Source organism: Odontesthes bonariensis, chromosome 24 (assembly GCF_027942865.1).
Source record: "Odontesthes bonariensis isolate fOdoBon6 chromosome 24, fOdoBon6.hap1, whole genome shotgun sequence".
NCBI classification, from domain to species: domain Eukaryota; kingdom Metazoa; phylum Chordata; class Actinopteri; order Atheriniformes; family Atherinopsidae; genus Odontesthes; species Odontesthes bonariensis.
The window spans coordinates 3994138-4009692 of NC_134529.1; the positions used below are offsets into that span (position 1 = coordinate 3994138).

The 15555-nt window shown below is 39.1% G+C and overlaps 1 protein-coding gene across 7 annotated transcripts in view; it reads left to right on the forward strand.

The window, feature by feature from the left end:
- Positions 1–15555, forward strand: part of myt1la (myelin transcription factor 1-like, a) — a 111402-nt gene that overhangs the window by 24961 nt on the left and 70886 nt on the right. For all 7 annotated transcript variants that reach the window (XM_075459170.1, XM_075459169.1, XM_075459174.1 and 4 more), the window contains exons 2-5: positions 5310–5415; positions 8671–8725; positions 10501–10534; positions 14524–14586. In XM_075459170.1, coding sequence (XP_075315285.1) covers positions 8671–8725; positions 10501–10534; positions 14524–14586 — 152 coding nt within the window. In that variant the 5' untranslated portion in view covers positions 5310–5415. The remainder of the gene's footprint in view (positions 1–5309; positions 5416–8670; positions 8726–10500; positions 10535–14523; positions 14587–15555) is intronic.

A 15555-nucleotide genomic window follows, 5' to 3' on the forward strand; every position in this document is an offset into this window, starting at 1 on the left:
ATTAGATTAAACATTTTAATCGTTGCCCAGCCTTAGTTCTGATGGATCACGTAGATATTTGTAGAGACGAACCTGAACGCTGAAACTCCAAGGTTAAGGGTTGTAAGTAGGCTGCTTTATCTGCAGGTTACTGAAGGCAGGAGAGCTGACGCCTGCATGATGTGAGAGGGAAATAGATGGACTATTCATAGCTTACTGCACAAATCTTTCTGTTAGCCATGAGCGACTCCAGCTATGTAACAAATTACAGTCAAGACATTTAACAAGTAAATGGGTGAGATGGCCACAGAGTCCACTCTGTGTGAGACAGACTGAGTAAAAACAGTTCATTCCAAGATGAAACCAAGGCACCGTCACACAGAAAAGTCTTCTCAACTCGTCCGTCTAAGCAGAAGCAGAAAGTAAAAGATTCATGTGTTTCCATGAATGCAATAAGCAAAAACAGTCACAATCTATTCACAAGAATATGAAATGATGCTTATGCAGGGCGTTCTAATCGAATAAACTCATAGTGTAGAGCTGTTTGTGGAGTTAAGTTCTTATGTTGAAACTGTGGGAAGAAGGAAGTGTTTAGTCGGCCTTTTGATGGAAGCTGTGAAGAAACCGTGGAAGTAGGCTTCTGAAGGCTCTTTGACAAAGTGTTGCTTGTTGTCCAAGGATTCTATTCATTCATTCTTAGGCCAGAAATATACTTGCTTTTGATCATGGAGACACGTGTTTATCCCGGCTGCCTCTTTGTTTGGAGCATCCCTTGTGCGCATCCTCAAAAATTAGCGCTTGCAAAGCTCTTTTTGCGTAAAAAGTGTAAATTGAGGGGTAAATTTCAGTTATTTTAGCTGCAAAATACCCAAAATTTAATTTAACCCGTCAGCGGAACTAGCGGAAATGTCATTTTTCCGTTCCGCCACTAAATCGACTGCGACTGAAATCGAGATTCGTCAGACCAGGCAGCGTTTTTCCAATCTTCTGTTGCCCAGTACTGGTGAGCCTGGGTGGATTGTAGTCTCAGGCTGTGTTCGAAACCGCATACTTCTACTTCTCCTACTTCTCCTACTTCTCCTACTAACTTTTTGAGTTAGTATGCGAGTTTGAGTAAGCGAGAAGTTCGCGGATGCATACTAGATTCTCCTAAATGTTGGGTATGCATCATGAGGTTACTACTCATACTCAAACTACCCAAGATGCAACGTAATGTGACGTCGCCGATCGTCATTTCCTGTCAAAACGGCAGTTTCAAGCTAGCTACAACGAGGGTAGGTTCACTTCCTGTTTTCAAAACAAAAGCACCAATTGTATGGTAATGGCTTTCCCTATGATAAAAGGCAACGGGTATTATATTTTGTGAAAATAACAGGAAGTGCGTTAGCTCACTGCGGCTAGCTTTAGTAGCGCCGAGTTCGTGGGAACAAAATTGTAAATAGCCGGTATTTTGTCAGGTTTTCAACACGTTGGGGATCTAAACGACTACTTTCTCACCTGAAAATGTTTCAAATGTTGCTAAAGTTTACAGAGTTTTAGAGCTTAAGAGAAATCAGGTTCAGGCCGGCTGATTTCGGCTCGGGCAGGAGCGAAATGCATTGTGGGTAAACGCTCTGCATACTGTCTGATCGATCAGTATGCAGTATGCAGTATGTAGTATGCAGTATGTAGTATGTAGTATGGAAGTATGTAGTATGTAGTATGCAGTATGCAGTATGGAAGTATGGAAGTATTTAGTATGCAGTATGTAGTATGTAGTATGGAAGTATGTTGTATGGAAGTATGCAGTATGCAGTATGGAAGTATTTAGTATGCAGTATGTAGAATGTAGTATGGAAGTATGTAGTATGTAGTATGTAGTATGTAGTATGTAGTATGTAGTATGCGGTTTCGAACACAGCCAACGGTTGCAGTGGAGTGAAAGCAATTGTTTAAGTTTGGTGGTGCTTCCAGTCCTGACTTAGCGGGGTCAGAGAAAGAGGAGCTCTGAGATCCCGCCACAGAGATTGGGGACAGACTGAGGTTAAACAGTTTCTGTGCCTGAATGGTAGGGCTAACTGTGCTGGATGAAAAGCTCTATGAGCTGGTGGGATGTGTTTTTTTGTCTTTTGCATGAATCCACTGCAGGCGTGTTAATGTAAAGATGACTGACAGTCAGATCTGTTGCTCATTATTCTGCATCTATGTAAACGTGTTGGAAACCAAAGCAACAGCACTGACGCATCCTGGTTATTTCTGTAGAAGCTCAACATGTTTTTAACCTCTGCGATGCTGCAACTCTTCCAGGGTCTCCATGGAGAGAGAGTAAATTATGGGATGTTATTGGTTCCTTATCACTGTAACGTCACGCATTACCTCCCACTGACCACTCTCACCAGATTTGGTTGGAGTTGAAGTCATTAGAGAAGATTTAAAGTGTTTCTTATGAGTCGAGTTTGACCTACAGGGGGCGCTGCAGCCGCCATCCTGCTGCAGTAGAACAATAGACTGTGTTCACAGGAAAGCTGCAAAGTGAACGATTCTATTCCAAAACACCAAAATGGGTTAGATTTAGATGAATATCCGGCATCAGTGTGTTTGTTTCTGTGTGTTGGCGAAGCTGCACTGTCTACACCGGAGTGTGACTCGGTATAGGAGGTTCTCTGCATCATATTGTACCAGACAGGCAGAGTGTGGGACTGAATACTAAGCAGCACGTCTTCGCACAGCGCCTATCCAGCCATATAGGCCTCTGTGACACACACACACACACACTCACTCACACACAGTCAGTGAATCACATACATTTTTACCCTTTTTGCCTCAGCAGTTCAGGTTAGTCCAGCACTGCAACAGCCTAAAATCTGAAAGAAACAGTAAAATTGTAGCTCGATTGCAGCCTTTGACTGTAAAAACTACATTTTGGCTCTTTCAAGACATCTTGTCCTTACTTTACAAATGTTACCAAACACAATAACCCTTTTAAAGAATGTAGAAACCACTGAAAACATCTTTGTCCTCACAGCCTGAAACATTGGGACCAGAAGCTAGCTAAAGCTAAAGCTAAAGCTAACACACAGACAGGGATGCAGGCCCACTGAACACGTAGCCCACTCTGCTGTAACGCTGTCAGAGAGGTGGAGGATTTTTCCTTCCTCTTCAGAGCAGCGGGGGGGAACGCTGCTGTGTGATGTAGAGCGCGCTGTAGCACACTCAGTCAAGTGGCGGCCTCAGATGCACCCGGCCTCGGTACATTCTGGAAACGGATTGGGAGTTGGTCGGGGGGGGTTCAGGCGAGCCTGTCCAGAATTTACATTTATATTAACGCTGCAACCCCGCGAGCTGCAGTGCAGCTCAGGAGCTGCTGCAAACTGTTGGTTCTTTCCTGTTTCACTTACTGTCCTGTTGCTCCCTGAGAGAGTTTCGCTTTGATTATTTCAGCCCAAAATTGTATTTCTGTGATATTTAAACTGTTTTTTGTTTGCATTTTAGTCATCTGATACATGCATAAACTGTTGCGTAGTGAGCTTAACGTGAATTTTATTTACAGCCATCAGTCTCACGATGCAATATGACACATTTTATTGATGAGATTATCTTCTTTGCATATTCACAGAGTTTAGCTGCTCGTCCCAAGCAGACTTCTTCTCATCTTTACCATATTCTGAATGTCCCTAAGAGTTGAAGTGTATTATACAATAATTTACATGTATCTCAAAGTGTTTGGTGTGTTGTTTCTTCTCCCACTGCACATGTGATCAAACTGGCTTGACTCAGTGGGGTCACATGGCACTGAAACGATCGGATTATTGGCTAAATTACAATAAGATTGGGTTATTAAGTGCATGTAAACACCTTAATTTGACAAGAAATTAACTGTAATGAGATATTTTGACAAGAAATGAGACAAATATACACACTCTCATGAGATTAACAACAAATTAAGCAGCTCATCACAGACCAAATGTAGAGGGACGTAGCTTCATCTGGCTCTGCGTTCTCCATCTTTCTCCAATGCCTGAGTTTGTTGTTGTTGTTGGTGGTGAAGAGGTCAACAGGAAGTGGCTCTATTAGCAACAGCTGGAATGGGTACAGCGCCACCTATCATACCGGGGTATGACACGCTTTGTGCCTCTGATCCCATTCATTCACCGCCACATATCCAAGGAGAATTACCCATTAATAACTCATTCTTATTGTAATTTAGCCAATAATCTGATCCTTTCAGAGCCATGTGACCCCACTGACTGAGGCCTGTAACGAACAGTCTTGTGTTTCTGTTTATGTGGTGACTAAATGTTCTGCTGAGATACCCTGTGGAGTCCAAATTAAATCTATTAGCAAAGATTTCAGGCCTTTTTAAAAACTAATACAGACACTCGTTCTTTTATACCAGTGATTCAAGCTGGCGTGTTTCATGTTATTCTGATGTCTGAATAAATTGGACATTAGATGCTGGACTTTTTGCATTAAAGATGAATTAAATTTATCACACAGGTACTTGTTATTTTGCTTATGGAAAAATCTAAATCTTACCAAGTATATTTGTCTCATTGAGTATCTCATTACACTTGATATAAGACACAACTGCCTAACAAGTACTATTTCAGCCAGATATAGGGACTTGTTTTAATACAATACATCTGGAATATCTTGTTAAGTGAAAGTCTTAAGTCTTAAGTAAGTCTTGAAAACAAATTGTTTTGACTCATATTTCACATGAAAGAAGCTTTTTTTTACATTTGAAGAGGTTTTTAAGCTAATTTCAAGATCACTTTTACTCAAAAGTCCTAAATATCACATTTTATTTCAAGAAATCTTGACAAGCCGATTTTCACTAGTTCCATTGGCAGATTTATTTTGCTTATTTCAAGCAAAAACGTCTTTTATTTGTTGTTTTTTTCCTTTTTTTTGGAGGGGCCTTTTTTCCAGTGCAACAAGTTGGTTTCAACTCAGATTACCCAGAATAAATTCCCACTATTTGATGTTTTCAGTGTTGCTTCCTGCTATTTTCTCTATAAAATCTGCTAAAATGTTAGAATGTCTTATCAGATGTCTTATCAGGCATCACTTGCAGGTGATGTTGCATGAAGTCTGTAAGACCTCTCCGGGGAAATACCTCATCGACAGCATGCATTAACATTTGAAAATATCAGTAAAATGTGTAGATGGTATTTGGCAGGAGTCTCTAAAGAGTTGAAATGTCATTAAAATATCATAATTAAACATTTCACTCAGACGATGATATTTCGTTAAGTGTCCACCGGCGGTCAGGAGGTCGGAGCTGAGAGACGTGCGCTGTGCAAACAGCAGCTTCCAGCACAGCTGATGAGTTGTTGTGTCTGTTGCAGATCATGACTCTGGGAGACGGCCTCTGAAATTCTGTCGGGTGCAAAGAGTCCTTCATCTACGGGAGCAGCAGCAGATTGACGGGGTGCGACGCCAAGCTAAGACCAGGTGGGATTTCAGCTACATTTACTGGTGTTTTTCAGTGATTTAGATTTGTTTTTGCTCCAACGTTCGATGTGTTTCTAAAAGTGATCAAGTGCAACTCAACTCTTCTTAATTCAACACAGAAATGAAGCACATCCACTCAACTGGAGTGCAAAGCAACCTGTTCTTTAACTGTTCTTCATTCATAACTAATACGAAATGCCAAAACAAGGACCTTTTGGTTTTAATGTGTAAATAAACTAGCAAAGAAATTAACACTAAAAGTAAGTAGCTCGTTTGTTTCTATTTGTTAAACTATTTCCAGTAGAAGAAGCTAGTTATTTCATATTCATTGCACAGTAATTTGCTGACTAATTACTGCGGTTTAATGTATCTTTTTTAATCATTTAATTATCATTTTCTTTACTGCCTTATGTTTTGGATGTTTAAATTGTTGGATGTTGTTATAGTAACCTGAAAAACCAATAAATATATCTTTAAAAAGAAAGAAAGAAGAAGCTACACTGGAAAAAATCAAAGTCTTACCAAGTATATTTGTCTCATTTCTAGTCCAAATATCTCATTACACTTAATATAAGACACAACTGCCTAACAAGTTCCATTTCAGCCAGATATAGGGACTTGTTTGAAGACAATACATCTGGAATATCTTGTTAAATGAAAAAGTCTTGAAAACAAATTGTTTTGAGTCACATATCATATGAAACAAGCTTTTTTTTACATTTGAAGAGGTTTCTAAGCTAATTTCAAGATCACTTTTATCTCAAAAGTCCCAAATATCACATTTTATTTAGAGAAATCTTGACAAGCCGATTTTCACTTGTTCCATTGGAAGATTTTTTTGCTTATTTCAAGCAAAAACGTCTTTTACTTGTTGTTTTTTACTTATTTTTGGAGGGGCATTTTTTCCAGTGTAGTTGTCAGTGTTGCTAACTTGATTTAGCATCTTAACTAAGCTATTGCAGGTTTGTGTTACACATTAAAGCACAATAGTTCCTTTTTGTCCTACTCAATTGCAGGAAATAAAGGAACCGACTGATGTGTTTTACATTAATATAGCAAACCTTGCAGACACATTTACTCCCAGATCAACCAGAAACCCTGAGGTTGACACAGAAGCTGGGCAGCCAGGGCTGAGATTTAAACCGTTTATTGTTCGCAAATGAATTGGGCCGAAGCAGCGAGGTTTTAACCTGGCTGTCAGAGAACAGAATGCGTGTTGATTTGCAGAAGAAGGCGTCAGACAGGCCAGGGAATACACCTGAAAGGGAAGGAAACCGGTGCTGCCAACCTGTGTGGAGTTGTGGCAGAACCAGGCACTTTTTGTAGTAACAGTGGGAGGAAGAATAGCTGGTGGAACAGCCTCTGGCACACCTGTCTCCAGTTCTGCAATTAGGATGCAACACACACACACATAAACGGCATATTAGAGAGAAGGAGAGGGAGCAGATTCAAGTTCACTCCAGTGAAGTTCAATCACTCCACAGTGAGACCAACAAGTGGATACAAGATCCTCATCCAAACATCACACACTGAAAAAAAACAACTCGTAAGATTTACTTAAAAAACCCTTCGTAAGTATTTGCACTCAGATGATTTAACTAATATTTAATGCTGCAATATCAAGTAAATTTTACTTACCATAAAACACAACAGTTTTGAAGATATTAAGTAACATTTACTAAATTACATCTAAGTTTTAAGTTATATTTATTTAAACAAATGAAGTAAAGTCTACTTGTTTTTCATAGGCAGGAACATCTTTTTACTCATACTCAACATAATTTTAAGTAAATGAGCTTCAAACTTAATCACATTTTAACTACTGATTTGATCTATTGTTCTTATTTCTTTCTTTTTTGTTTAAAATTTAAATCGTGCTTTTTATTTCTACTGTTTTAATGTCTCTGTAAAGCACTTTGAATCGCCCTGTAGTTGAATTGTGCCGTACAGATAAACTTGCCTTGCCTAAATGTTATATATCTGTAGTATTTGCTGTTATTAAGTAACTTAGTAGATTTTAACGATCCACTTTCAGAGTAAAGTTTATGTAGTATTTCTAGGTTTATGTACATACAACTATTAAACATGTAAATTATATGAGGAAACCTAAGTAAAACTTACTCTTCCCCCATAATTCATGTATTATGTTAATAAAATGTTTAATTTTACTTAAGAAGCTCGAGTTCTTACTGAATCTTACAAGGCAGAAATTATGACAGTTACTTAAAAATACAAATTATTACTCTAATAGAGTGTATTTCACCAAAAAGTGACTTTTTTCAGTGTACAGGACAGAGACGCTCTTCATGCAGAAACTATAAAACAGAGGTGGAAAAACGTCCAGCAGGGAGCCACTGCAGATTAATCAGTCCAGTGGCACCGAGCATTCGGCTTTTTGCACCAATTCACTCGACAAGATGAACACGCTTCGGGAGAAAATTAAGTCTTGTTTTATTGATTTTGCAGCGTGCGCATCAAAGAAGTCATGACTGTTAGACCTCTGAATTTCCAGCCTTAAGGACGAGGAATGCCTCAGCTGTTAGGATGAATCAGTGTCAAGGAAATATTTCCAGGAGAACGTGTATATATATATATATATATATATATATATATATATAAAATAAAGGTTTGGATTAACAAATAACACAGAATCTTAAGCACCCATGTAAGCCTGCAGCAGACTGGTTTCGGGTGGTGGTTGCTAAGCAGTTTCTAAGTGATTTAATTTTTTTTATGCTGCATTTAAGTCATTTGGGAGTTAAGATAATGATTTAAAAGCCTGGCATGTTGAGGATTTCCACTGCTTCCATGTTATCAGAAATATTCCTGTGAATGATCCGAATTCTGTGCTTTTTTTTTTTCAGTATAAAACTAAAACTAAACCTAACCGTTGACTTTGCTGACCTGAGTTATCCTCATTTGCTCTGTCCTGGTACTATTTAGTGCCGAGTTGAATATATCGGAGCTTTAGAAAGCTTTAGCATTACACTATTACACTATTTAATGATTTTATTTGTTTCTCTTTATATTCTTTTATGTATTTTTAATCCTTCTTCCACTCCCTGCTGCAATGCTTTTATTTTATGTGAAGCACTTTGAACTGTTTTGTTCATGAAATGTGCTACAAATAAATTTGATTTGATTTGATATTTTCAGTTTGGAATTATCACTCAAATATGGTGTGAATGTTGCATTATCCAGTTTGTTTTATTTATCTAAATATATTCATTTGGTTACACGGTTTCTTTTTTTCAGATGGAGATTAATGCGGTTGAAAAACGCCATCGAACACGGTCCAAAGGAGTCAGAGGTATGAGAAATGTGCCAATAAAATATCCGATGCGTCAACCATTTTTGGCCACTGCTCCTGTCTCAAAATGAACATTTTATTCACGATAATGTGGCAAGTTTTCAGGTAGTTGTGTGTCCCTCGCAGAAAATACCAGAAACATGACATTACACTTAATTTAAGACAACACTGCCTAACAAGTACCTTTTCAGCCAGATATAGGGACTTGTTTTAATACAATACATCTGGAATATCTTGTTAAATGAAAAAGTCTTGAAAACATCTTGTTTTGAGTCATATTTCACATGAAACAAGCTTTTTTTTTACATTTGAAGAGGTTTTTAAGCTAATTTCAATATCACTTTTATCTCAAAAGTCCTAAATATCACATTTTATTTCAAGAAATCTTGACAAGCAGATTTTCACTAGTTCCATTGGCAGATTTTTTTGCTTATTTCAAGCAAAAACGTCTTTTATTTGTTGTTTTTTGCTTATTTTTGGAGGGGCATTTTTTCCAGTGTATCATGACAATCAAATCTTTTTACAAATGCGCTGTAGCAATGATCACCAAGTGAATTAGTAATGTTTGCATATCTTAAATAAACTGTTTGGTTACAAGCTATGTCACACATAACTGTAAAAAACAGAGTAGATGTAATCCTGTACACTAAACCGAACGTCAAAGAGAATGAAACAACAAAACCAGCTGCCATATATGTGAGAAAAATGTAGAAAAGGAAATTTTGCACTGGCTGTTTAGTATTTATTCTGTCATAACGATGAAAATGATTTGTTTCTTCTTGGAAAATAGTAAGACTGCTTTCAAAACTAACCCCAAGGTTAGTCTGAAGAGTGTTTCCATGCGCGACTGAACCTTCTGTGATGCCATACTTCCAAATGCACAAAGAAAATAAGCTTAATGGAAGCACAGCTTGCTTCATCCTTGCTTACTGGCTCTGTAAACCTCATCTGAGCCTTCTTTTTAATTGTTGACAATAACCATAAACGTATTTTTGTCAACCTGAGATGTCACATTGTAGAAAGGGAGGGAGGGAGGGTTTGTAAATGGTGCAGAGAGGGAGGCTGAGGAACCTTCAAGCTGGATCCATTAATTCAAGCCTTGAAAAGCCTTCCAAGTTCTGCTTTAAGTGTCACAAGTAGTTCACTGGAAAACCTGAGCGCAGGCATATGCGCCGGAGGCAGGCGGTGTGGAACAAAATGGAAAAACTTTAACTTCCCTTTAAACAAATTAACAAGCCCAGAATACTGCAATGCAGATAACCCCCAGAGAGACAAAAAATCCACAAAGCCAGAGTTCAAAATGCATCAAAAAACATGGCAGAAAGGACAATGATCAGAAGCAAGCAGTGCATATACTGAGGAGGATAATACAAATTTAATAAATGCTGACCAGTTATGTGAAGTTACTATTTTTAGTATCATTATTGTTTTAAATTCTATAGCTTTTAATTTATTCTTGTATTTTATTCTTTTAATTTCTTCGTTTTTATTTTTTGTACAGCACTTTGGTCAACTGAGGTTGTTGTAAAAGTGCTTTATAAATAAAATTGGATTGGGAAGAAAGCCAGAAACTGACTGGGAATGAACAAAGGAAAACGGGAATAAAACAGGAAAGTCTGGCTCACGCATACAGAAGACAAACAAAAAAACACAAGCAAACCCTCAGAGCGTGACATTAAGCTGCAGACTGTGTATGCAGGCACCACCGCTGTAATGTGTTTATTATTACTGGCTGGCTACAAGCATTAATCTTTGTGTTGTGTCTCTGTCTGAAGCCGCTGTGGAGGCTGTAACGCAGGAGTTATTCAGGTAGGTAAGCCTCCTCTGATCCACGCTCCACACTGCATTCATCATTGTGCTGCACTGTTATTTTTTCATTTCACCACTACATAACAGCACAACACTGAATCCATCCCGGGGGGTAATGATACTGACAAACTGTCCTTTCTAATCACTATGCAGCAGTTAAACCCGCCGTGGCTGGTGAAAGTAAAGGTTAAACCAGAGTTTTCTCCAGGAAAACAGCTGGAATGTGAGCATGAGATGCTGTTATCTGGACTGATATCAGCTGTGGATGTTTGAGCTGAAGTTATTTTAGTGTGACACGTAGTATATGGGCGGTGTAACGTCACACAGCGGCATGTTAAATTAAAAATTGGCCATTTTGGCCAATAATTCAGTAAAACGGTTTCCGTCCTGTCTGGAGAAACAAGGCAAGCTGCAGCTGCCACATTAGATGCTGAGCACCGCGTCTACCTGTGTGTGCGTGGAGGCGGAGTTTCTGCTTCACTTAATCTCATTTAGTAAAACTGACAAATACTGGTGTGTGCAGCAGATTATAGTTGATCCTGGTTTGATCCGGGTCAGTGCTTTACTGTAAACAACGTGTCCTGTCTGCGCCGTGCGAGCCTCGTTCTGCCAGGATTTAAGTCTAATGGCTGATCATGGTAAGGATTCAGATGGTAAATCAGGATTCATTCTATTTCTGCTCAGCTGTTTTGGAATAATCTGTTGGCATATGATTGTAAAAACATGGATTATTTTGCCATTGTGGTCTTGGGTGCCAAATAATATCCTTCCATGACTTTATTACTACTAAATGCACAAATCAATGATGTCAAGTCAGTGAATCTTCAGTGAATTGTGCAGCGACTTATAAGATGAGGACATTTATGGTCCGCTGAGGCTGATGTTCGTCCACTTGTATGGAGGAAATATGAATATATGACGGACACATTGGCAGGACAAATGCTGATTGAAATCGTGGAATGCCTGAAATGTTTCTGGCCAAAGCCTGAGTTCAGAAAGCTGAAGCTCCCTGATAATGTTACCACCTGTAGGTTAGAAGGGAGGTTATAACATGTGTTATGTAGGTAATAACATGTGTTATGTAGGTAATAACATGTGTTGTGTAGGTTATAACATGTGTTATGTAGGTAATAACATGTGTTATGTAGGTTATAACGTGTTATATAGGTTATAACATGTGTTATATAGGTTATAACATGTGTTATGTAGGTTATAACATGTGTTATATAGGTTATAACATGTGTTATGTAGGTTATAACATGTGTTATATAGGTTATAACATGTGTTGTGTAGGTTATAACATGTGTTGTGTAGGTTATAACATGTGTTATATAGGTTATAACATGTGTTATGTTGGTTATAACATGTGATATATAGGTTATAACGTGTTATATAGGTTATAACATGTGTTGTGTAGGTTATAACATGTGATATATAGGTTATAACATGTGTTATATAGGTTATAACGTGTGTTGTGTAGATTATAACATGTGTTGTGTAGGTTATAACATGTGTTATGTAGGTTATAACGTGTTATGTAGGTTATAACATGTGTTATGTAGGTTATAACATGTGTTATATAGTTATAGCATGTGTTATGTAGGTTAAACATGTGTTATATAGGTTATAACATGTGTTATGTAGGTTATAACATGTGTTATGTAGGTTATAACATGTGTTATATAGTTATAGCATGTGTTATGTAGGTTAAACATGTGTTATATAGGTTATAACATGTGTTATGTAGGTTATAACATGTGTTATGTAGGTTATAACATGTGTTATATAGGTTATAACATGTGTTATAACATGTGTTATGTAGGTTATAACATGTGTTATATAGTTATAGCATGTGTTATGTAGGTTAAACATGTGTTATATAGGTTATAACATGTGTTCATGTCTTAAACTTTCACTCAGATTTCAGCTCCGATCTGATTTAGTTTTACTCATTTCTCAACTTTTGTTTTGCACTCGCCAGTTTCAGTGTCAGTTGTCATCAGAAAACGTTAGATGCCTTTCACGCCGGACATGTTGTCCACATCCTCGATGGTGATCGGAGACATGGGGGGCCACGTTTGAGGAGTCTCAGGGGGTTTTAGTTTGCTGCGAGTGTGTTGGTCTCGTTATTCTGTTTCCTGTTTGTAAAGTCAGAGATCAATAGATAGAAAACGATTTGGATGAGTAAGGACTTTAAGTTTCTCCTGAATTTCATGGAAATTTGACCACGTTTGTTTGACTTTGTCTCAGAGGTGCCAACATATTCACACATTCGAGCTGTGGTTGGATCAATATCATAATGCTATCAGTTTCTGTGCCCACACTGATTGATGAGCTGCCTCACCTTGAGCAAGGTATCATTCTCTTCATCATTTCTCCCTCTTCTTTTCCTCCCGTTCTTCCAATCCTTTGCTCTTCCTCGTCTTTTCAGTTTCTTTTTCCCTCGTTCCACTCTCCTCTGCCGTTGTCCTGTTCACCTTCCTCTTTCTGATTCTGTATCTCCCTTTTCCTTCCCTCCTTCCATTTTGGAAGCCCTTCCACTTCTTTAACCTCCTCCACTTCACTCTCCTCCTCCTCTGGCTCCCCGTGCTCGTGATCTTCACCTCCATCTTCGTGTGGCTTCTCATTTTAGCCTGCAGAAACGAAGTGTATAGATCAGGTGATGTTGGGTGGGTGGAGGGTAGGTGGAGCTCTGCTGCGTGGGGTCAGAGGTCGCGGGTGTGGAGTCCCTGGAGCCAGGCGGCATGTGTTGGCTGACAGTCTGGCTGAGAGAGCTGCAGCAGTGTGACTCAGAGCTCCAGCCGCGATGCAACAAACACAAAAACCTGCTGCTGATGGTGGCACCAACCGAATGAGTTATTTAGCAGAAAGTCTTCTTGTATTCCTGCACCTCTGCTGCATTAAAGGGACAGTTCGCCTCTTTTGACATGAAGCTGTGTAGCATCCCATATCAGCAGCATCATTTCTGAACATCTTCTTACCCCCTGCTGCGTCCTGTGAGCAGAGTTCCAGCCTCGTTTTGGTGTTGATGAAGGTAGTCCGGCTAGTTGGCTGGGGTTTAAAAAATAAAGCGTTTTGCTTCTCAGAACAATATGCGTTCAACAGAGTAATACATTTGCATCACAAAATGGTTCTCCAGGAAAAAGTCAAACCTCACAATCTCTTGGCCTTATTTTCTCTCCCTTCGTATCACTGCCTGCTGTGCAGACCGAGCAGCAAACACCGTAACAGGCGCGGCTGTCGGCTGTCGGCAGCAGGCAGTGATACGAAGGGAGAGAAAATAGGGCCAAGCGATTTTGAGGTCTGACTTTTTCCTGGAGAACGATTTTGTGATGCAAATGTAATACTCTTTTTTTTGTGATCAACTGTTTTATTGCTTTTATGGGGGGGAGGGGGGGTAGACGGTTACTTGGTACATTCATAACAAGCTCTGGTACATGTGAATAACTGCATATAGTCCTTTAGAGTCCATCATTTCAGTCCGAATGCTAAGGTTGGGCCCGTAAGGATATTACAGGAAACAAGACATGCAGTGACATAGAAATAAAAACACACTCGACTAAGCAGAAGAACATAAGAAAAAATACAACCAAAAAACACACACAACACCACATACACATATGTAAACTCACTGAAGGTGAGATTAAATGTATTACTCTTTTGAACGCATATTATTTTGAGAAGCAAAACGCTTTATTTTTTAAACCCCAGCCAACTAGCCGGACTACCTTCATCAACACCAAAACGAGGCTGGAACTCTGCTCACAGGACGCAGCAGGGGGTAAGAAGATGTTCAGAAATGATGTTGCTGATATGGGATGTCATACAGCTTCATGTCAGAAGAGGCGAACTGTCCCTTTAAAGTGAACGAGGCTGTTGTACGTCAGCATCTTCCTTCCTGGTGGAGGTGTAGAAAGGTGTGAATGCAGAGTTAATGCAGACAGAAGTGCCCGTGTTGGTTGTTCTGACGGTGTGCGTTTCCTCCTCAGCTGTCCGACCCCAGGCTGTGACGGCAGCGGTCATGTCAGTGGGAAGTACGCCCGACACCGCAGGTATGAGCTGCTCGACATAATGAACTTCTTATCATCATCACCATCATGGGTTTTTAGGTTTTATAACACTCATCTGACACTGAGGATCTGCTCTGTTGCTGCTGCCATCTGTTTCCTGCTCACACCACCTCATTTCTGTGACCTTTTTTTTTTTTTTTATGTGAAATAGATAAAAGTTGAGGTCTGAGGATGTTTTGTTAATGAGCCATACATTGCTGAGCCATGCCAACATGAATGGAAACAGAAAAATACCCCAGTGTTGTAAGACTAAAGCATGAAAGAGAAGGAGAAGTGAGCCTTGCTTGTTTCAATCCGCAATAATTATCTGTTCTGTCACAGAATCGTCATGTAAAACAAAAGCTCTGAGGACAGTGATCGACTGATTGATCTCACAGCAGCTCATACAAGGCACCTTACAATAATAAGAGTATCCTGCCTGCCAAGATGTACCAGATATCAGTTAGATGGGAGGATGTATGACACGTTTTCTTAAAAATAACTAGGGCTGGGCGAGTTTACTCATTATTATCACGTTAACTCGTTGATTATTTAATGCCGATAAATATTTTATCGCGCATTAACGCGGGTTTTATTTTTTTTTATTTAAAAATAAAAAAATGTATTTGCTCACAGGCTTTTACTTTGTAAAAGTCTGTTGCTCACAGGCTTTTATTTTGTAAAAGTCTGTTGCTCACAGGCTTTTACTTTGTAAAAAGTCTGTTGCTCACAGGCTTTTACTTTGTAAAAGTCTGTTGCTCACAGGCTTTTATTTTGTAAAAGTCTGTTGCCCACAGGCTTTTATTTTGTAAAAGTCTGCTGCTGTCTGCTGTGGAACCAGAAAAGAAAGTAATCGGCGGATCCACCAAACATGGAGAAGGGTACGGAACTTTTACTCGGCCATTTTCATGTTAAAGTTCTTCCAGACGGCGGAGTCGACAGAACCAAAGTCATCTGTAAACACTGCCAAGT